The sequence below is a fragment of the Alligator sinensis genome, unplaced genomic scaffold (genome assembly GCF_000455745.1).
Source record: "Alligator sinensis unplaced genomic scaffold, ASM45574v1 scaffold147_1, whole genome shotgun sequence".
NCBI lineage: Eukaryota > Metazoa > Chordata > Crocodylia > Alligatoridae > Alligator > Alligator sinensis.
In genome coordinates, this window is record NW_005841847.1 from 1,086,446 (window position 1) to 1,109,641 (window position 23,196).

Consider the following 23,196-nt stretch of genomic DNA (forward strand, 5'->3'; position numbering starts at 1 on the left):
CCTTTTACTATATGATAACCATGTTCCTACCCTTGCCTCTGCCTCTTGAGCCTTAAATTTCCCTTCGATTCTGATCCACTCTTTTCTCTCTTTGGGTCAGGGACTGGCTTTTTACTATGTGTATAAACACATAGTACTTTACACATTGTGCTTAACAGAAAAGTGTTGGGGCCACTAGGCATTTCTGCAGTACAAATGGTACATAACAATGGAATTAATTTCCTCTGTGAATTCTTAAGTGTTAATCCATTGATCAAAGAAGCATTATTTATTTCCTAGTACTAATGCATTACAAATCCATCTTCTGGTCATCAGACCCATATATGCCTAAATCATGTTTGTGTGTTTCAATAGAAGTATCTTGGAGCAGGAAGTCACAGGCTAAAAGTTAGTCATGTCTTTAAATACTTTTCTGGATTGTTGGAGAAGTGCTACTTACCTGTCATAATGGAGCCATGACCTTATTCCCAAAGGAAGTCTTGGACTTCCCCATTATGGAAGGAACCATGTATTTTTTAGGAACCAGTACCACTCCTTGAAAATAGGGGGCTTTCTCCAAGACAGAACTGTATTTCTTTATCCAGATAATCTCAATGATGCTGGTAGGAAGACAGCTGTCTCCTTGGCTTGAGCAGACCATTATTCTTTTTGCAGAGATCTGGAATATTTGGTCTGCCATATAGAAGAAGGAGAATAGTACCATGGAGGCAGCTAATTCATGCATGGGTTTCAGGAGCCTGAACTGGAAGCATGTACAAAGCAGCCCTTTACTGATAGAGAGCTAGGTTACATGACCTCAATTTTTCTGTCTTCCTAAGCCCATTGCTTTGACCACATCAACCCTTTCTGTGCATCCTTTTTCTCTGGCTTCTGCTACTCAAACTTGAGCTGCTTCTCTTCACTTTCTTCAAAGCCTACCTCAGGTTATCCCCTACCTAGCTATCAACTGTTAGTCATATTGAAAAGGATTACTGACCATGGAGACCAGCCTCCACCATCACCTTGCTAACTTATTTTCTTGTGCTTTCTCTCATGCTTGTGTAAACATCTGCAAAGCTGTCCCACTATCCTTCTTTGAATCCCTCCTTAAAACTCTTCCTTGTCAGGAGGTCAGCAAATTATTTGGCAACAGTGAGGCTCTCAATGTACAAGACACTAGGATATCTGTTCTGTGCCAGTATGGAAACAAATATCTTTTGTGATAGGAAGATACCTTCATGCTAACCCCAGTATTAACATGTTGGGGTTTTTTTCTTTCTTTTTGCTCTCCTTTATCACTGTCTGTTGTTTTCTGCTTAGATTGTAAGCTCTTTTGGGGCAAGAAATTACTATACTTTTTGTTCTTTTGTTGTTGTTTATTGTTTAGATTCCTGGTCAAGTGATGGGTACAGATGGTACAAATAATAACACTACCAGTATAAATAATATTACAGTAATGGGAGTAATATTAGGAACTACTTACAATGATAGGTATGGAAAGGTCTAAGCTAAAACCATTCTTAAACAAAACTGCAAATGTTAGAAGGGCAATGCATACTTGTGAAAAACAGCTTTTATTTTCAGGACATTTTGATTTTCAATAATGCTTGTGAATAAATCAAACCTCTTGGAGCAATCAACTGATTATCTCTGTCTTGAAAATAAGCACATACTATCTAAGAGCTGCAGTCACTGTACTTTGTGGCACTCGAGGGAGTTGCCACTGCTGTTAAGGCAGATTCTATTAGTGCTGTCAGGGAGTTAGATGCTACTGGTCACATCAGGCTCTCTTTGTTTTGCTGAGCTGCTTTATGAGTTAATTCTTAATAGCAAAGCCAACTCCATATGTTAGCTACAAGAACCAGTTCACGGGATCATAATAAATTCTAGTTTATTGGATGGAGTGCAAAGTTAAAAGTCACAAGTCACACATGCAGACCTTCAGATTATGAGGGGCACTGTCTCTTTAAATGCCCCACCCACACACACACACACACATGCAGGAGCTTCAGTAGCGCACCGGTGTCAGTATACCTATCCTAAGCATTGGAGTCTGCCGTTTGATGGCAGTTGAGGTTTCTTCCAAGGCCGTGTGGTCTCCAGAAGGGGAACACCGGCTGGTCCTTCTGGCTGGACAGGTAGGGTGCTGATTGGGTTGAAGAGAGCGCCACTGAGGGTCACGCTTCACTGCCTTTTATCCCTTTCTGGCAGACTTGTGTGATCCCCAGCATCACCTTGGCTGCCCAATCTGGAGGTCGCTGTCCCACGTGGGTCTTGAGTAATGCATGACAGCTGTCAGTCATAGGGGTCACCGCCTGCTGGTACCTGCAGTTTTGGGAGTCAGTTTCTGGTTTTGATTAATTTAACAGTGGTATTGTTAAGGGTTGCAGGAGCTGTCCGTTGGTGGGGGACATCTAGTCCCAAGAACCGGTCTCCAGAGTTGATTAACTTAAACTGGATACCTTGTTGCACATGCAATGCCGTTTCAGGCAATGGCATTGATCCTTTCCTATTGATCCTCTCCTGCTGACAGTCTGCGGTTGGAGATGTTAATTGCCACTTGTTAACTTGTAACCACAGCTGGCTCTACCTGTTACTTAATCACTTACTTAGATTTGCTCCCATTAATTCAGGAAACCAGCCCCAATACAGCAATGCAATTCCAGTGATTACTATTCCAATGAAGTCTTATAATAATAGTTCTAGTAATACAAGGAAGGGGTTGACTTTAAAGAAAAATATATTTGTTAAAAGGTATAAAATATAAAATACAGAATGCCAGGGTAAAGATGAGACAAATGAAATATAAAAATGCAATGTGAGGTAGTGAGAATCAAAGGCCACTGGGGACAGTGAGTGAGTTATGTTAGATGCAGTAGACTGATTTAGCATAAACTTTAGACAGATATGGGAAGTTTTCTTTGGGAAATAGGTTTTAATTAAAGGGAGAATGTGTTCACCAGGATATATTTACAATCATATTTTCAATGCACCTTGGCTTTTCTTGTCTCTCTCAGGCTTTACTCTGAAGTGAATATTTTAGGGGGGTTTTTGTTTCCTTAAGTGACACTTAGCTCAATTGATATATAGATACAGTTTGTAGGTTTCTCCTACAGAAAGCCACTTCAGCTTTCTGGCTTGCTCCAAGCCTTGCCATACCCATGCAATGTGTGTGCTAGGTCTCTGCCAATACCTGGAAAAAGAAATGCACAAAATGGGGTGGAGAGGAAGGGTGCAGGCAAGAAGGGGCTTCTTGTTGCACATAAAGTCAGTGTTCTCCTTCCTGTTTACCCTTCCAAAGGAGGGTATTGCCATCTCCTTGTTCTCTGAGCTGCCTGTCTCCAACTTGCTGGGTCTTGATCAGTGCAGCAATGTCAGTGTTGTGCTTTCTGAGTTCTTGAGCCACTATTGCAGTGCAGTGCTCTGGGCGTTCATTATTGGGATTGTCCATGAGGGTCCTGATGTTCCAGGTCCCAAAGTTGGTTGTGTTTCTTTGTTGATTTTAACCGCTATAAAGGTGATCCCACTGGACATGTTTATCCAATCAAGGAAAAAAGTAGGCAAACTATGTTTAGGGCACCGTTTCTAGCTCTCTCTCCATGTGGGGTGGGCACAGTAGCTCCTAAAGGGGACTGCTCAGTCACAGTTTCGGCTGCTGAATTCCAAGTGCTAGATAACCTTCTTGTAACTGCTGTCTTCATCCCAGTTCATGACTGCGAGCTCTGGGCCTCACAGTCCTGCTCCCTTCATTGCTAGCTGGTCACCAAAGGGCTTGAAAAATGTACTAACGTGGTTTTCATGGAAGATACCTGTGTGTATCTTCTTTTATTCTGTACCTGTCTTAGCAATTCACTTTCTATCTGTTGCCCTTGAGAGGTGCCTATAAGGACTAATGATCTACTTTCCCTGTACTTCTGTGCAAGTCATATATGGTATGCCTAATTCTGTGTTCATTGAGGCATACTTTGGTCAGTGCTGTTAACTGGGTCTCTATGATTTCTTTATGTAGTGATGGTTGTTATATTAATCCTTACTCCAGGAAGGTTAACGTATATTAGATGACATGTGTGTGCATGTGCGTGTGCATGTATTGCAGATATATTACTGATTTAAATTTGTACTATTTTTGCAACAGATCAGGTCCAATGGTGAGCTTCTTATTAAAAATGTACAGCTCCGGCATGCTGGAAGATACATATGCACCGCACAGACAATTGTTGACAATTCCTCAGCTTCAGCTGATCTTGTTGTAAGAGGTAAAATGATCATGTTAAAAAAATAAGATATTTTTCTGTGTCTCATGTAGGTTACTGGTTTTAGGGGAAGGGTTTTATTAAAAGTATTTTAATTGTTTCCAAGACAATATTAAGATTAAAATTAGGAGGTAATGAATACTTTACAATCTGCTTATGTTTCTGCTCCAGTATTGGGGGCCATAATGTTTATGCATCTAATTTATGGTTTCAAATATAATGTACTTCTAACTGCATGTCATGAATAGAAACAAAGACCCATGGTAAGTGTATTTTTCTGATACCAATAACAATTAAATAGCTTAATTTGGTGTTCATGGCTAGTAACAAAATTTTACAAAATAGAATGAGGAAACAGTATGGTTCCAGAAATATACTGCATGAAGTTTTCAAACAGGCATTCCCAAGTTTTTATAACCCTTCACTAATATAATGTGTATTAAACTATATATAACATTAAACACATTCCTAGTTTTAAAATGAGGAAACAAGGAAATCTGAAATTTAAAGCTGTGGCTTCATCATTAACTCACCCCTGTCCCTAAGTATTGCTGTGGCCTCAGAACAGTGTGCTTGCTCATACGGTAGGTATCCTACAAGATTTGTTACAATACATAGGTTCAACATGATGAGTTAATTTGTAGTCTTCTGCTTTTCACACGCAGTTTCTATGTAGACATTAACAGTATGCTCTGAGCTACTGATCCTCTGTAGAGCTGGCATTTTAAAAGTGACAGACCTGGTAAATGGGACAGCACACATGAGATGTTTTGCCCCACTTACCATGTATGTTATATATCAGAAAAGTAGTCAAAAGATTAGTTTATGCCTTGATTCTGAATTTCTTTCACTCTTGGGTGTGGCAAACTTTAACCTTGAAATAACATACTTTTGTATTTCTTTTCCATTGGTTGGTTATTAACAGCAAATAAAGTGTCTTGCTACAGTAACAGTAAGGTGAATATAGTGTCAATGCAATTGTACTAATGTACTGAAATTGCAGAAGACTTCTCTGGATGGAAAAGAATGGTTCATTCACATGGTTCAATATTATGATAATAGCAAGCAACACCGTTTTTTTTTTTTCAGTAAGAGAACAGTCTATCTACCTTCACTTGCAGCTTCTGTATTTCCTCCTGATCCCAGTCTATTATGAGTAGAATTAATACCATTCACATTCTGAAATATTGTAAGACATTACCACTGAAGTTACATTTAGCATGCATGGTCTACAGGATACTGTGTGTTCAGTTCCACACAGTATTGAGCACTCCTACATTTTACAAAATAGATTGAGCAGACAGTATAATTCCATGAAAGATAGGATCAGAGAAATGGGAGCATGGAGTGCTCAACCTGTATCATGGGGAAGTGGTCAAATATGATAAAAATGGAATTGCAGTTTCACTCCATGGTATGATTTCAGTGTAGTAGTCCAACAAACAGTACATAGGACAAAGGATATGTAGAAATAGGTGAAACTAGAATCAAGGAAAAATCATAGATGAAGCACTAAAATGTTATGAGTTTTATCAGGGTACAGAAGGCAATGCCACATACTCGGTTCCCTGAATGGTTTAATACTGAACCACAGAAATGACAGGTATATCCTATAGAAGATGCTGAAGAAGAGGAAATGGCAGAGATTAATCTTTTCTTAACACTACTAACTAAAATAGTCCCAAAAAACCCAAGAGGAAGCTCTGAGAAAAACCCCATCCATTTCAGTCTGTGGAGTGGGGTCCTTGCGATCACTCAGTTCAGAAGTGGTTGATAGATCTAATGTTACCAGGAAGGAGTTGTTTGGCATCTGTCATACTAATATCAACCTTCACACAATATTGCCAGCTGTGTGCCAAACCAGAATCAGAAACTAAATACTCTAAAGCTATTCAGTTAATGATTTTTTTCAGATACCTGGCCATTGAAAACTATGGCTCAAGAATAGCTAATGGATGGAGACTAGCCAGATAGGTCTTCAATGTCAACAGATAGAATTTTTTTTAAATGTTGAATTTAGGCATATTTCAGCCAAGCCTAATATTGCGCTTTCCTTTACATCAATCTAAATGGGTTAATACTTTGTGCTAGGATTTTAAAGGAGGAAACAACAGGGATGCATTCCATAAGTCATAGGCCCCAGCTGATAGTCCTTCATAAATATGAGAGTGAAACAGCAAATCAAAACAGGGCTGTAAAAATGTTGCCTTTCTGCTTCATAAGTGCCTTTTGTTGTGAAAGAGACAGGTTATTACATGAATAAATGTTTCTGGTAAACATGTTGGTATATTTCTCTCAGAGCTTGATTCATGACCATGTTTCATGATAAACCAGACTATTCATGGACCTAAACACCTCTGCCCAGTGGAAATTAATCTTTATCATATTAAAGGTAGAACTGAAGTTTATTCATTGGACTTGAGCCATATAAAATGTTGAGACAGCCATCATAGATAGGATCTGAAGTGCTAGAATGTTAGTATTGCAGGAGCAGTGGTTAACACAGCCTCCAAACACTGCAGTCATAGACAAATGCCAATTTGGTTTTGGCTGTTTGTTTTCATGGTAGGATGGGGGTGAGGGGGGGAGTTGGAGATTAGATACTTCTCAAGGATGGGAAAATTTGTATGGTATTGTGTTGGAAATGGCTGATCTTTATCAGTGATACTAAACATTCACTGTTAGGTTTACTGCTGTTGTATACATGATGTGAAAGATTTACAAGGGCATTCATTCAGATGTGGACTTACAGGGCATGTTCCTGGCAGGGGGGAGGTGGGGCACTTTAATTAGTGTGGCTCTGAGAGCACTTTCATTAATGAACTTTAGTTAAACTGCCCCTACCACCATTTTGAAGCACAGGGACACTGATACACAAGACACGGAGGCTGATGGGAGTGCAGTAATTACCACACTCCAACAGACTCAATTACAGGTCCCTCACTTTATGCTATACATGCGTTCCTGGAAAACAGTGCATAACATGAATTTGCATGAAGGGAACCCACTTTACAATGTAACAAATAGGGATACGTTCCAAGACATCAACTGTACTGACCCCCAGACCCATTTCTACCACTTTTACAAGACCCTTTTGGTACTCACCGACAGCAGACAGTGCACACACGCACAGGGTGCTATCATAACGGGGATGGTAACTACAGAAACGTGTCACAGGCAACGAGCGAGGAGCACAGATCCACACAGGAGACTATATTTTGGTTCATGTCACTCCCACAAGGCACCGCACAAAGCAGCTGACTGCAGGCTTCCACCATACCAATCACATAAGAGTGAACTTACCTCACATATAATGAATTTTTAGTATAAAAAAGGTCATCGCATAAGAGTGAATTTGTGCATACAGAACCCATATAAAGTGAGGGAAACCTGTAATCGAGTCTGCTCCAGCACACTGTAATTACAGGGCGTTGAAGCAGCCACCCAGCTCATTTACAGACACCCACAGAGAGATTAATGAACGTGCCTCATTTTCTAAGGGGAAAATAGCTTTTGAGCTTTTTAACATTTTTAAGTACAGTAGCTATAAATAAGAGAGAAAATGCAGTTTTTAAACATAATATAACTTATGGAAGTAGTTTTAAATTAGAGAAATAGCACTATAAAATATTTAGTTCTTTATCCATTTTCTATTTAAATGAGTCCACACTTTTTTTAACCATTCTTGTCTTAAGGCGCATCTACATGTGCAATTAATGCACCTGAATTTTCTGCACAGAAAATTCAGATGTATTAAACTGCACCCCTGCACACATCGGAATGTGCGCCTTTCAGGAACAAATTTCCTCCCAATGGCAGCAGTTCAGTCTAGGACTGATCCTGCCATGCTCTGCCCCTCTCCAGGCTTCCCTGGTGTCAGCCTCAGGCTGGCAGGGAGCATAGGGGCTAGTCCTAATCTCTACATGGCTGGGAGGCAGCGAAGACAGCTCTCCCAGCCACATGAAGATTGGAGGCGGGTAGGAGGCTGGACTCTAGGATCTGGCTGCAGCTGCCACCAATGTAGCATGGGAGATGCTCACACCACTGCTGCTTCTTCCCACCATAGCATGGGGGAAGCCTCCACCACCGCATGCCAATCAAAACCCTGACATTCATGGGCTGCATCCAGCCCACAGGCCACATGTTGCCAAGCCCTGCTGTAGGCAGCTGTATGCCCAGTATGCTGCTTTAAGGCCATTACTTCGTTAGTGTGCTGCCTGTTTTAGATCCCATTCTGATGCATCTAATTTTTCTTATACTCTGTATAAAAAGCCTAACTGAGGTTTGTAGATTCCCCTCTGTAGGGCTTTTCAGATTGGTATTGGATTGTTTGGTCCAGTGATCAGAAGGTGAGTCCCTGAGCCCAGGGGACAATGATGCATGTAATTTATTATATTTTCCTATGGCACAGGTCTTGATGCTCTAATGCTTGATGGAAGAGGGAGTATTTGATGATTGGGCTGAGAGGCCAGTAGAAACTGACCATTTTTTCCTGGAAATGTTTACAGGAAAAAGAGCCCCAGACCTACTCACTCCACAGCAGTTGCTTCTGAACTTCCTATTCACATGGAGCATTTGTTTGCAGATCTTCCCATTCAGAGGTTCTATTAGGGTTTTCCTGTTGTTTGTTGGAGCCCAAGTTTAACTCCCAAGGCATGGATCATGCTATCAAACAATATTAGCTGTAGCTTTAATTGCAATAACTTATGGCCTAAAATGCTAACAGTGCCTTTTTTGTCATACTTAGACAGCCAGGATGAAGTTCCCTAATGCATTTACTGTACTTTGGAAATGTCTATAGTACCTCCTTGCCAAACCTGAGACTGCTGCCAAGAAACAGTCATTGTGCACTCTTTCACTCTGTACATGCCCAAACCTGAGAGCCATAGTCTGAGTGCAGTGCTCACACAGGTGTGCAGGAACCCCCTAAGCTATCTCTGCTGTCTAAATGCCAGACTTGGGCATGTGTGGAGCAGGAGCAAGTATAGGGGGAAGGTTTGTTTCTCAACAGCAGTCCAAAGCTTAGCAGGATGGCAGTACAGACATGGTCTTTGAGGTGCTTCTGATGTAGAGAGTATGTAAGCTCCCTGTCTTGGGAGTAAAATTAATTCTGTTTTGGTTGGTTGGAGGCTCTTCTGAAGTATCACAGTTTTTGTTTTTATTCCAGGTTGCCCTGTAGGTCTTGAGTATTGCAGTTGGCTTCTAAAAGGTGCATCCGGGAGGTTTACAGTAGACCATAAACAAGTATGAGCAAACAGTATATTCTTATTGCAGCAAAAGGTATGGACAGATTGGAAAAAATCCAGTGGAAAGCTAAAAAATGATTAGAGGCCTGGGAAGCATTACTTATGAGGAAAGATTGAAGGAGCTAGGGTTATTTAGTCTGAAGAAGAGAAGACTGAGCGGGGATTTGATAAGTGTCTTCAAATACCTGAAGGGCAATTATAGAAAGGATGCAGATGGGCTTTCTTTATGGCCATAGGGGACAGAACTAGGAGCTGTAGCAGAGGAAATTTAGGTCGAAGATTAGGGAGAATTTTCTGACTATGAGGGTGGTTAAGCACAGAACCAGGCTACCTAGAGAAGGTATGGAATCTTTAACCCTGGAAATTTTCAAGAGCAAGTTAGATAGGCATTTGATGAGATGGTTTAGTCGAGGATAGTTCTGACTTCAGCTGAGGACTGGACTAGATATCTTCATGAGGCACTTTTCAGTCCTACTTTCCTATGATCGTGAAAGACCATTTGCATAAGTGATAGTCTGAGAAGGTCAGCAACACAGAGCAGGCACTTTTTTTTGGTATCACCTTATGAGAATTTGAATTGGGTCTGTTATAAATTATTTCTTTATATTCCTATGATTAAAATAATCAATAATTCACTTATTTTTCGGTAGTTTGTGATAAACTTGGTATTAAATTTATCTTTTTTTCAAGTAAAGGTAAATTATAAAGAGGATATTTCTATATCTGCTATCTGCCCTGTAGCTTCCAGGTCTACGTAGTAAAAGAAGACCTGTCCCCTTCCTTTTTTTGAAGATGCTACAGGACAATCCAAGTTTGCTCTAAAGTTTGTTGGAGTAGTTAGTTGAATTGTAAGTGAAATTTGACAAACTGTTAGTCCTGGGGTTGGAATTGAAAAATCCTAGGAGTTTTAATGAGTTGCCTCAGCTTTTCTCACTTCAGTAATACTTTCTTGTGATGTGCTTATAGTGTCTAAGACAAATGCAGACAGGGTTAAAAATGTGAAAAAAAAACCATGCAAGGAAGATTCACAGACAGTGCTGAAAATTGATGGTTGTAGAGCTGTCATGGAAATAATTTATTTTTATCATAGATTTCTCACTTTTTGGTGTCTCTTACAGGTCAAGGTTCCTCTCCATATACACATGTGCATCCCTGCCCTGTATTTAAATTTCTATACCATGAAAAATAACCCGTGTGCTCGTTGACCTACATGTTCCACTGAAATCAACTGAAACATTCCATGAAAAATATGACAACCTAATTATTTTTCAGTATGGGAATAGTCTGCCTGTCCTAACAGTAAAATAGGTTACAATAGGATAGTTAATAATCCTATCTCAAATTTGCTTTTAAGAATATCATTACTACCTTGTAAATTGCTTTGCCATATTTACTTTTCAGGTCCCCCAGGTCCCCCTGGAGGGATAAGAGTGGAGGATATTCGAGACACTTCTGTAGCACTCACCTGGAGTCATGGGACAGATAATCATAGCCCTATTTCTAAGTACACTATCCAGTACAAGACTTTTCTAACTGAAGAGTGGAAAGATGCCAAAACAGGTAAGGGGTAGCATTAGAAGTTATAAAATCAACAATTCTTGACTAACTACAAACACTCAGGAAATAATCACGGTAAAAGAAAATGTGTGCGATTATACAGCAACTACTAAGGAACAGAAGTCAACAGAAGCTAACAGCGACATGATGAATTAATGTGGGAAGAATACATGGTATTCAAACAAATAAGTGAAATTAAATCACTGTACTATAAAGGACTGCAACAAGGTTCTGTAGGGTAATATGTGTCCAAAAGAATAAGCAGCAACAAATCTGGCTGTCAAGACTTGCAAAAAAATAAGATTCTCTGCTTTTTTGTATTTCTTACTTTGGTATTTGAGATGTTCCACATACTATTTTATGGTCTTAGTATTTGCAAGTCACCCCTGGAACCATATAAATATCCTCATTGGGGTATTGTAAGTCAGACAAATGGTCTTCATTTTCCTCAGGATGAAAAACATTCCTGTCATGTTAAAACAATGCCGGGATCCCTAGGGAGTACTTACCTATTATCCTTCTAACCACTGGATGTCATCATTGGGCCACATAATTATAGCTGAAAAGACATATACCTGAATACAAAGACTAAGTACTTTTATTTTTTATATGTATATAGATACATACATTGTGAAAATGTACACTAAATACTATTGCAATTAATTCAATTAGTTCAGTATGTAGCATTTGGTTCTGATCCTTTTGAAGAATACCTACACTTTTAGGGCCCTATTCTAGCAGAAATGTATTCAGGTGCATAAATATATGTATCAGGGGTGTACTTGGTAGCTGTGTTGGTCTGAGACAAAAAGACATACAAAAAACTAGAACTCGTGGTTCCAAAGTGATACCTTTTATTAGACCAGTTGGTTCTAGTTTTTTGTAAATATATGTATAATTTTTAGTCTACTCTCAGTGCATGAAATTGAACATGTATATAACTATAGGACTGTGGCTTTATTTTAAATATATATATTCTCAATTAAACATATGCTCGTTTAATATTTGTCATTTCTTATCCTCTTCAAGTCTTCTAAATTCTGGGAATTTGCATGAGCCAGTCATATGCAGATTTTCTACCCAACACATAAGTAGTGAGATTCTCAACTATAAAAAAATTTCTTTCCCACTCAGCACATGTAAAGCATTCACATTTTTACTAGTTATTGTTGACTTATAGTGAATCATTTTGTCATTTTATTCATTTTGTTATGCCAGGACATACTGCTGTAACAAGTTGGGACTCCTAGAATCCCTTTCTATAGAAATAAATGGTCATCAGTTCATCTTTTGACTGTTAAAATGTGGTTGAATTTTAATAGTTTTTTTTAAGATAAGCTTTACTTTGATGTCACAGAAATACGATAGTATCCTTAGAAATATACCTAACCTTACTGACCCTAAAATCTATTTTGATCAGTAGGACTATAGGTGTTTCAGAGTCAGACAAATTTTGCTTCTATAATATATGATATAATCTAAAAAATATAATTATAAATATACTAATGTACAGTAATAATAGTTCCTGGGAAATGGATTTTCTCTGAATTATGTCAAAAAGAATTAGCTGCAAATGATGTAACTATTACAGTTGTGTAAATAACTAATATTCTAGTTAGCTGTCAGATTTAGGGGGGAAATAATTTGTAATTCACCTGAAGTTAAAATTTTTCAGAATGTTTGCATAATTGAAAAAAATAATTTTGATGTCAAGAATATTTAAATATTATTTTGTTAAAATTATCTTTTTTGGTTTTGTTCATTTTTTGTTAGAATTATTATTTTATTAAAATCTCTTAGGCAAATGCCTTTTCTATAGAGTATTCTGGGATGTAGTTCTTTCAGGCCTCTTTTACATGTATCAGGTATGGTTAATTGTGCCGTTACCTTAAGGCCAGCTACACAGGTAAAATAATTATCACACCATAAGAAGCTCCAACCAGCTATAAAGTAAGACTTCAAAAACGTGTACTAACTTTATAGCTAGTTGCTATTGAGTTTTAGTTTGCATGTGTAGCAGGGTCTCCCCTACATGGGCAAATTAGCCCCACTTAGGGGGTGACCATGCTTAGCTGGGGCTGGGAGTCCCACAATTGCGGGAACTCTCAGCCCCAGCAGCTGCCAGCTTGGTCCCAGCATCAGAGGGACCTGGAGTCCCACAGCTGTGGACACTGGGTCCTGGCAGCCAGCGGGAGGCAGCTGCCCTGGAAGTATGTGAAACCCTCTGGGCCTAGGGATCACAGTAGCCAAGATCTCTCAGGCTTGGGGATGCGTAAGAGTTATATACCCTAGAGCCATGAGAGTTAATGGCAGCTGTAATCTCTAAGTCCAGGGGTGTGTAAAAGCCCTAGGCCTTGGGGTGGAACATGTGGCATGGTAGGAGGCACAATTGTGTGGATTGCATATTAGATCCCGTCGCACCTTTACCAGAACGTATAAAATGGGCCTCAGTCTATATTTTGAAACTGTTCCGCTTTCTTTAACTAATGAAATATTTGGATCCAAGTGAGAAAGAAAGAAAGAGAGAGAATTATTCTGTAGTCTGGTGGTATATGGGCATACTTCTGTTGGCACCCAGATTCTAGGCTCTTCTTCCAGCACTTCCATTTTGTGAATGGAAGTGCTTACAAACACTTTCTTGTGAGACCCTAGCCTGAAAAGATAAAAGCATTTAGTTTTAGAAGTGCTAAAATGGATCCTTTCAACATTATTAAAAAGTTTTTCAATTTTGTTTCAGCCATCCTGAAACTACATATTTTGGCAAATAGATGATTTGTTAAAACAAAAAATCATACAGCTCTAGTCATTCTTATTGGTGCCACTATAAGACCCTCTCCTGACATTATTGCAAGATATATGCAAGTTTCCTGCAAAAAATAGTAGCCTGCCAGACATTAAAGGGGTTTGTCCCTAGACAAAAATGGTTGCTCCGACATGAAAACAGCAGATCAATAACAAAGAAGTTGCTGATTCAAACAGTGATTTCTTTGTTGAGCTGGGGAAAATTTAATGTCTGGCCAGGTCTCTATGATCTACAGTCCCACAATGCTCTGCTCTCATTCCCTACCTTTCCAAGTGAGAGGGAGAGAAGGGGAGCATTTGGCTCCCTGAGAGCCCATGCAGCTCAAGCTGTCTGGGAGGCTTGCAGGCTGCCCTGTCTCTCTTTTCACACTGCATTGAAGGGGACAGGGCTTCTAGGGAAGGGGCTGCCCAGTCAGGGCAACCTGCATTCTCTCTTCTTGTGCAATCTGAGAGCTGAAAACTTTAAAGGGCTTCCAAGCTATCTGTACATCCTTTAAAGTTCCACATGCTTGAATAACCCAGCACTGAGGAGCTGTTCCCTAGTGCCAGGCCACTCATATGTCCTTTAGAAGTTCCAGGACCTGAGCAGCTGCCTGGAACAGCCATAGCCCCTATGGATCAAAGGGGTCGAAAGCAGAGATGCCCAGGAATATTGTGGCTACCTCCATATTACATTAAATGCAACTCTACCACAGGTACTTTGGCATTTGAAGTGTGTAATCTTTTAAATATTTAACCAAGATAATCTCCTAGTTTAAAATTTCTACTCACTGCCAGAATTTCTTATAAAACATAATATGTCTTATCTATTCCTTCATATTCTTCCAGGTGACAGATAATGAACAGAATAAGGATACTATGCAGAAGCTCTAGCCAGATACTCTAGGAGCTCACTGTCAAATGCTGGTTTCTAAAGCAGTATCTTATCTTCTCTAGATCCCCCAAACATTGAAGGAAATATGGAAAGTGCAAGGGTGATTGATGTAATCCCATGGATGGAGTATGAATTCCGGATAATAGCAATGAATACTTTGGGAACAGGAATACCTAGTATGCCATCACAGAGAATTAGAACAGAAGGAGCTCGTAAGTAGACAAAAATTGGCAGATTTTCTTAAAATGTGCTTTTTAATATTGTCATTACATTTGTTATTCTATCTGATAAATAGAGGGTAAAAAACTACAAAAATGTTTGGCCGACAAATATTTAACTCTCTGTAAACATATTTTACAAATATTTGTAATGAACAAATAGAAATCTAGGGTGCTAACAACAGACTAGATAGCAAAAATGAATAATCTGTGACCAAATAAATTTTCCCTAACATTAGTGACTCTTGCCATGGCTAACCAAAACACCAAAATTTAGAGGAGTGTATCCTCTTTTTGGTCACATTAGAATACCAAACTAATCACCTGCTGGTATCTGGCCATGTAAAATAGACACTTCCAGCAGAGTGTTTCCTTTCCTTCCTTTGTTGTGTCTTCTTGTGACAAGGTATTTAACAGAATTTGCAGATTCATTGGGATCTGACAGGGGTGCTCTGTAAGCACTTTTGTTATGGCCTTGAATTGCAACCTCTGGGCTGTCAACCACTATCCTTAGCATCTGTGCCACCCCACCCCACCCCCTACAGAGTGCTGATCCACAGAAACTAGTTCACTTATCAAGCTCATCTCAATGAACTCATCTCATCACATTTTCTATAGAGCTGGTGCCACTCCCACAGAAGCACGTCTTTCCTGCTCAGGGTTGTCTCCCAGTCTAGTTTCACAGTTTTTTTCCTTCTGGATATGCCTGAACTTTGAGGCCAGCCTCCTCCTGCAGTCTCCAGCCTTTCACTTTTTCTCTTTAAGACAGACCTCCCAATATTGTAGCCATTCTTTTGGAAAACCCCCCCCCCCTGAGACCAGTTACAGACATTCTGGAAGTGGTTTAACCACTTTTTCCATCAACTCTACTTGTAAAGCTAAATTGTCTTTGTTTTAAGAATACATTATACAAACATTTATATATGATAGGTTAGATAGGGATGATCCTGCCTTAAGCAGGGGTGAGGCAGGTCTGTCTGAGGCAGGCAGGCAGTAGGACCCAGCAACCACCACCACTTTTCATAGCAGCTGCAAAAGGAAGGTGCCCAGTGCTGCTGCTTTTCCTCACAGAAGCATGAGGAGAGCATCTACACAAGACATTTACTGTGCAGTACACTAATTAGTAGTGCAGCAAATGTCTCAACATCTACAAGTGCGCCCCTGTTAGGCTGGAGTAAACTAATTTACTCTTCAGCAGGCTAGGTACTTGTAAATACAAGTCCTATCCTGCTGTGAAGTAAAAAACTCCACAGCAGTGCACATGTAGACCCTGCTTCTGCTGGCTAAGCCACAAGGGTGCTTCAGTGCAGGGGATGCCTGCCGACTAGCCCTGCACTGAAGCACCCTTGTGTCCCAGCCAGCCCCTCCACAGCACATTGAGCCAGGCAGAGCAGTCCCGGGCTGGCAGGATGACTCCTATGGGGCCTCCTGCCAGCCAGGTCTGCTCCAACCCAGCTCAATGTGCTGCAGTCCTGGGTGGATGTTCAAAAGGCAATAAATTCCAGAGCAATAAACTCCAGAGTAACTCCAGAGTTTATTGCTTCACATTAATTGCACATGTAGACACGCCCCTAGAATATTAATATTGCCCCAGGCAGCTCAAATCAGTGGGCACTACTTGTCCAATTACCTAGGTTCTCTTGAACAAATAAGGAGTATGGGAACAGAGAGTCAGTGCTTGTAGTAGGAAATGCTTGGCAAGGGGGTGCAAATACTTTACCTGGTCTTCAGTAATAGTGAGAAATTACCCCAGCCTACTGGTGTTGGAGTTGAAAACATTGCATTCTTAATTGTTCCTCCAAGAAACACTGATATTACATAGAGTTGCTTACATTTGTATTCATTTAGAAAATATTAAGTGCAATTAGTAGAACAGAGGAAAACAGTAGAAAATGATCATCCGTTGGGACCAATTTATTCTGCTACCTTTTGGAGATCTTCTGCAGTATGTTATTAGTTAATTATTATTTTTGTAGGAAGAAATTTATATATATTTTTAACTTACTGTATTATGTCAGGATGTGTGTTATACCAGACAGTGTTATTTCTGTAGGGCTGAAGGTTCATTCTTATGTTTTCTACTGCTGTGTCAAAAGCAGGACATTATCCAACACAGCACATGCCCCTCTGTGTCTAATTGCCTAATGCAAAGATCTCAGCGTGCATTTAAGCATATCTTTATGCTCAGACAGGTACGTTACAAAATGAATTCTCCCAAATGAAGAATTAGATGCTGTGTTTATTATTCAAGGTAATGCATTCTGTTTTGACTGTACTAAAGAGATAACAGCAGCCCTCTTGGAGGTAATATGTCACTGCAAAAGAGACGATATCCAACAAAGCTTACATAGTAACATTGTATCCCCCTTAACAAATACTGCCCCCAATTTGCATCCTGCTCTTTATTATTTTAAGCACTGTTGTCCCACTGCTTCAGATTTGTAAGTGGGGATGAATACTGCTAGGTAAAAATAATATTTAAGATTATACTTTTTGTCTTTCAATATAAGCATGTCTATTATCTTAAAGAAAATGTATATGGGAAGTACACACATAAATGAAGTATTTCCACTGCAAGTTTTAATAAGAAGAACAAAAATTAAAACAACCTTTAGTCCATTGAAAATCATATTTGGGATATTAGGAAGTACTAATTCTTCAAACTAATGGGGACAGGAAAGGAAAATCCACACAACTCTAGTAAGTGAAAGGAAATTATTGCCTATAAAGTATGTAGCCATTAGCATCATTTGTTTCATAATTCCACAGCTGCATTTGAACAAGAGCCCAGGCATCCAAAGCTGAAATATACACTTACTCCTTGGAGAGCTGGCATGCCATAAACGTTTTTTGCTGTACAGAAAAAAGGTGAAACAAAATTCCCAGGTGGAAGGAATATGACATTTTACATTATCCATACAGTGTTCATGAATCTCATATAAGTCTCTTTCCCAATTAAAAGAAATGGCTTGTTTTCACCTTAAGCACAAGGATTTTAATATCTTTTGAAGAGTCAGCTGGTTATCCCATTGCCCGTGCAAAGTGAGAGGATGACTAAAACAAGTGTTCCTGTCTCTAGCTTCTGAAGACTGGGATTTGGGGTGAATCCAAACAAATCCTGAATGCAGGCATATGCAATCATTAGTGCTGATGTTTCTTGCAGGGGGGAATGAAGCAGCTAATGCACTTAAGGGTAATGGATAGAATTACTTGCAGTAAATCAAGCACATTTCTTACCATGTGCTGGCTCTTCTTAAAAGTCATAGGTTTCATTGCCCATCTGAATTTCTCATTGAAAATCTCAGAGTACTATGGAACCCAGGTTCTGTAGGTGGCTCTCTGTTTTAGTGCCTGTTAAATAGGGCCTCTAAGGAGTTAGGTATTTTTATTGCACAACTTGGAACCAAAGCCAGTGTATTTTGATTACTTGATTGTATATAACACCTCTTCAGTGTGACACAGGAACAAACAATGCTACCTATTGGCTGTGCCATTTGAGTAAAAGGTAACACACATCATATAAATTAAACTGAATTATGTCAATGGCTCAAACATCTCTGAGACATCTCTCCTCTCTCTGTATGCATGTGGCTTTAATTTTAGTGGCCTGTTTTAACTGCATGCTTACTAAACAGGAAGTAGGCTTGTTTAAAATTAAACTTGGCTATTTTCTTCAGCATCACTTACATTTCATAATTACTTCTATAGATTCTATGAGAAGAGGACCAGCTATGCATATTTTAACTATCAGATGCTAAATATCAATATGGATAAGATGGGAAAACAAATTGCTGTTAAAAAAGTTACAACTAGCATTTTCAATTCACATGAGTTGTCATAAGAAATGTATTTGCCTTGGTTCTTCACTGCTTTGTTTTCTAGATAAGTTAAAGCTAAATGAGTGCAAAGTGTTTGAGAGGCAAAGGTTTTTACAACACTCCATCCCAACTACAAAGGTCTTAACAGATGTTACCATGCACATTTGGCCTGCTTTGCCTTACCAACTTAATGCTGCATCCACGCTAGATTTTGAATGTCATTTTGGGGCTTTCAAACCAAAGAATGGAAAAAGAGAAGGGAAATAAACCTCCCAGATGGCTTAGTAAAAGGCAGCAGCTGGCCTGTTGCTTATGTAAAGGAGCATGCAACGTATAACACTAGGGTTCTACACCATTTACTGTACCAGTTAGCTAAAGTGGATCAGAAATCATACATAGCTGGGACTTATATAACATTTTGTGTAGTAGCATAACTAAGCAGTGGTGCCTGGGCAGCAGCCTCAGGTGCTATCTCGAGGCAGGCAAAAATATCCACAACTGCAGCAGCAGCTCATTACACCACTGTGCCCCATCACACAGTTGCCCAGGGCACAGAGCTACCTACCTATACTTCTTATTGTATGTATATGCCTAACTATCATTTCCTAATTATTGAGTGCTTAGCTGTGCAATGTGGACAATGAGAAACAGGAGAAGGATACACTAATAGTATGCAGCAACTAAATGATTCAATCTTGTATAACAGGGAAGATCTTAGAACATCAGTTCCATTAGCTGTTGTCAAATGCTTTGTATGTATTGTGGCAGAGATAAATTTAAGGAAACTTCCTTACCCAGTATGTGTAAGGAAGTATGTGTAAGGAAGGAGCCTGTACACCTTAGGATAGACATAATATTTACCCTCTAACCCCCCACTATATTTCATAGAATTTGAGAGATGTCAGCATCAGAGAGAAGTGAAACTATATAGAAAATAATTATAGCAGAAATGTTTGCAAAATCCTGTTTTACCACTGTAACAAGTACAATACAATGATACATTTTCTTTGAGTATCAAAACCAGACATCCTGATTCTCCACCCATTCAAATCAATAGTAGTTTTGGATATGCTGTGTGTTATCCTAGGACTACCTCACAATTCTGCAAAGAACCATGTCTGCCTAACTCTTTATGCTTTGGGCAGGTCCACTGAAAATGGTGGGTCTATTCCCAGTTCATAAAGTTAAATATGTGGATAAGTCTTTGCAGATGTTATGCACAAGTCCTTCATGGCTACAGATTGATCAAAGATACAAATAATGCAGTGCCTTTCTCCTAACGTCTATGAGGGATATGCTCAGGTTTTTAGTATCAAATTAAAAAAATAAAGAGGACATGGGTAAAATGAAGAAATATTTATTGTCAGCCATGGCTGGAACTGGCACTTTTCCTGTGGCAATAGCTATACATTATTCTTGGCAGGACCACAGACTCTCACAGTTATTATAGGCTGTCGCTATTGTAATTTTCTGGGCCATATAGGTACACTGGCACTGCTAGTAAAAAAGAAAAGTAAATAATGATTTCTTTACTGAATGAGTCTGAAGTCAGAGAAAAAGTTTCTTGTATTTTCTATTATTCTAGCTCCTAATGTGGCTCCTTCTGACGTTGGAGGAGGGGGTGGAAGCAATCGAGAGCTGACAATAACATGGGTGGTAGGTATTACAATGAAGAAGCATGCATTACATACTACATTGGATTTGATCCTGCTCCCAGTGAAGTCAGTGGAAATCTTGCCATTAACTTCTCTGCATACAGGATTGGGTTCATAACGTGTATGTTTACATCTTTTCTCTTGAAATATACAAGGTTGGGTGAGAATGCATATTTATTTATTTATTTATTAGAAATTATGGCTGTGTGTACCTCCTTATTTTCTGGATTTTTTATTGATGAAACATGGAAGTGCAGTCTGTGATACCAGGCAGATTTAATGGCATCTCCAAGTTAGCATTTGTATTTAGATTAAAAATTTACCTCAGATCAGGTGTCATTCTTATTTTGGACTCCACAACCCAAACAGGAAGCATGACTTGACTGTTTTTAAAAAGTATATTGCTAGATGTGTTAATCTTAATTAAGTGCTCTTCTCATTTAAGACAATGTATTGTACTTTAATGATCAGTAATCATTACAAAACAAAGGAACCATTGCATTGTCTGCCCATTGAACTTACTTCATGGGAATCTTGTACAGTGAAACTTTATAAGTTTTGATTTTATAATGAGCTTATAATGAACTTATAATGAGAGAGAGAGGGAGAACATAATTGGTCATGCACCTACCTGCAAAAGTATGAGCATGACATTGATTGCTAGAAAATACCCATGATAAACAAAAGCTTTTGCAAATTGAACACATTTTAGAAAAAATACCTTCTGTGACATTGTCATTAGAACATCTTCTACAGGAGTCCATATTATTACTGTTTTCCTTCTGTGGCTGAAGTAATACTTCAGAGAATTCTACTTGTTGGGAAAAATCTGTAAGAGGGCAAGGAGACAAAAAATTGGGAAGATGGAATAAAATGGAGCAGGAAAGACTCCAGAGGAAGGTGTGTAGCGAAGATGGTATATACACATGATAAAAGAAAAATTTGGGGGATTAAGAAGAATATAGTAGAGAAGCTACAGAATGAAAAGAGAGGAAAGACCTTATTAAGTAAATAGTGAAAGAGTTATAGGTGTTTATCTCTAGAATAAAAGGCCATAAATTATGTGTATAAAAACACACAGAAAAGTTGTCTTGGTTCTGTTCACCCCTCCTTTCATCTTCCTATTTTTATCAGTAAAGTGGACAATGTATTATTTGCGTCTCTTTGGGGATGGTTTGTTTTAGGACATACTATATGAACCTCCAATAGGAATGACTTATTTTGGATGAATCAAGAAAAAAACAATAGAATCCTGAAAGCATATATATACCTTACTGCTGTAGCATGGATCTCTCTGTATGAAAATATGGGTTTAAATAAATATTTTATTTGCTATTGTTTTGGACTGCAGCATTTCAGGATTGTTATACTGCTTTGGAAGGTGTATGTCTCTCAAACATGACAAGTGTAATCAGCCACACATTTAGAAAAGAGTTTTTTCAGACACAGTATTTTCTCAGTCTTCTACAGTGTCATTTACATCTAAAATAGTTGAGTTTCATGGAACAGGAGGATATGTTTATTTAATTCAAGGCAATGCTGTTCAGAGATAACCCAAACTAACTCTGGAACCAGAAGCAGTATAACCACATCTCTGCAGTGATGAACCTTAGGACTAGAGACAGAAGTCACACATAAATTGGTTTAAGTGACAAGAAACTAGTTTAAACCTGTAACAGAACAGAAGTTCAGTACCCATAAACTACTTTCAAAATGTCTGAAACCTTTTTAAGATACACCTGGTTGGGTGTAGTACCAGCCTTAACTGATTTAGGTCAAACTGGTTTATGGAACTTCTATCCCAGACCATCTCCTGGTTCCAGTTAACTCACAGTCCTCCAGTATCCCAGGATGCTTTGCAGCCATGGGTTACACTGTCTGCTCCAGCAGAGCAGAGTTGGCCCTGCCCCTCTGCTCTGTAGCCTGAGCACTATCATTGCTCCAGTTGTCTGAGAAGTGGGTAAAGGGGAAAATTTGGCACCAGATTCAGCTGGGGTCTTCCTGGCCAGGGGGAAATAGACCCGCCCAGGTTTTTCCCCTACTCTCTATGGAGTGGGAAAAAAGCCTGGGAGGTGCTTTTTCCCCCCTGCCAAAAAGACCCTGGCTAGGGTCCAGTGTGGGCCAGGCAGGGGTTTAAACCCTCCTCCCCACCTCTCTGCCTCAGTGTGCCAGGCTAGGCTGGGGCCTGGCCATGCCCCCCCACTCTCTGCTTCAGAGGATAGCTGGAAAAAAAGCCTGGGAGGGGCTCCTTCCTCCCCTTCCCTCTCTCCACAGCAGACCGGCCCACTTCCCCCACTCCCCTGCCTAAGCCAGGATCAGGCGGGCATGGCTAGGGGAATCGACCCCAGCTCCAGGCAGGTATGGGAAGTAAAGCCCCCACTTTAGGCTATCCCCATCATCCCACGCCCCCAACCTGTACAGGGCAGTCCCCAGTTGGGAGCCAGTGGTGGGGTGATATTCCCCCCACCCTAAAGTCTAATATTAAGTCGGTAACAAGTTGAGGGAAACCTTTCTCTGCACCAGGGCCAGAGCTGGGGAAGACTGCCTGGAGCAGGGAACATCCTCTGAGGCTGGGGGACCTAGGCAGCCTCGGGCTAAAGGGACTGTTCCCTCCTCCCTGCGGAGGAAGGAGTGCAAGAGTTTGGGGGCATGTGTCGGGCAGCCAATCAAGGATAAGGCCTTTTAGGCTTCATTCCAGTGCCTTTGGCAGTGGCCAGCAAGCTGGGAGGCGTGCTCTGTCTGCCCCCAGCTACTGGTATGGGCTACTGCAGGGTTCTGGCTGCCTTTCCGTTTT

The 23,196-nt window shown here is 39.8% G+C and overlaps 1 protein-coding gene across 1 annotated transcript in view; it reads left to right on the forward strand.

The window, feature by feature from the left end:
- The window catches only part of CNTN1 (contactin 1), a 189,173-nt gene that overhangs the window by 92,430 nt on the left and 73,547 nt on the right, over nt 1–23,196 (forward strand). Inside the window, exons 13-16 of the mRNA XM_006015910.2 lie at nt 4,115–4,235; nt 10,880–11,038; nt 14,774–14,923; nt 20,333–20,403. Coding sequence (XP_006015972.2) covers nt 4,115–4,235; nt 10,880–11,038; nt 14,774–14,923; nt 20,333–20,403 — 501 coding nt within the window. The remainder of the gene's footprint in view (nt 1–4,114; nt 4,236–10,879; nt 11,039–14,773; nt 14,924–20,332; nt 20,404–23,196) is intronic.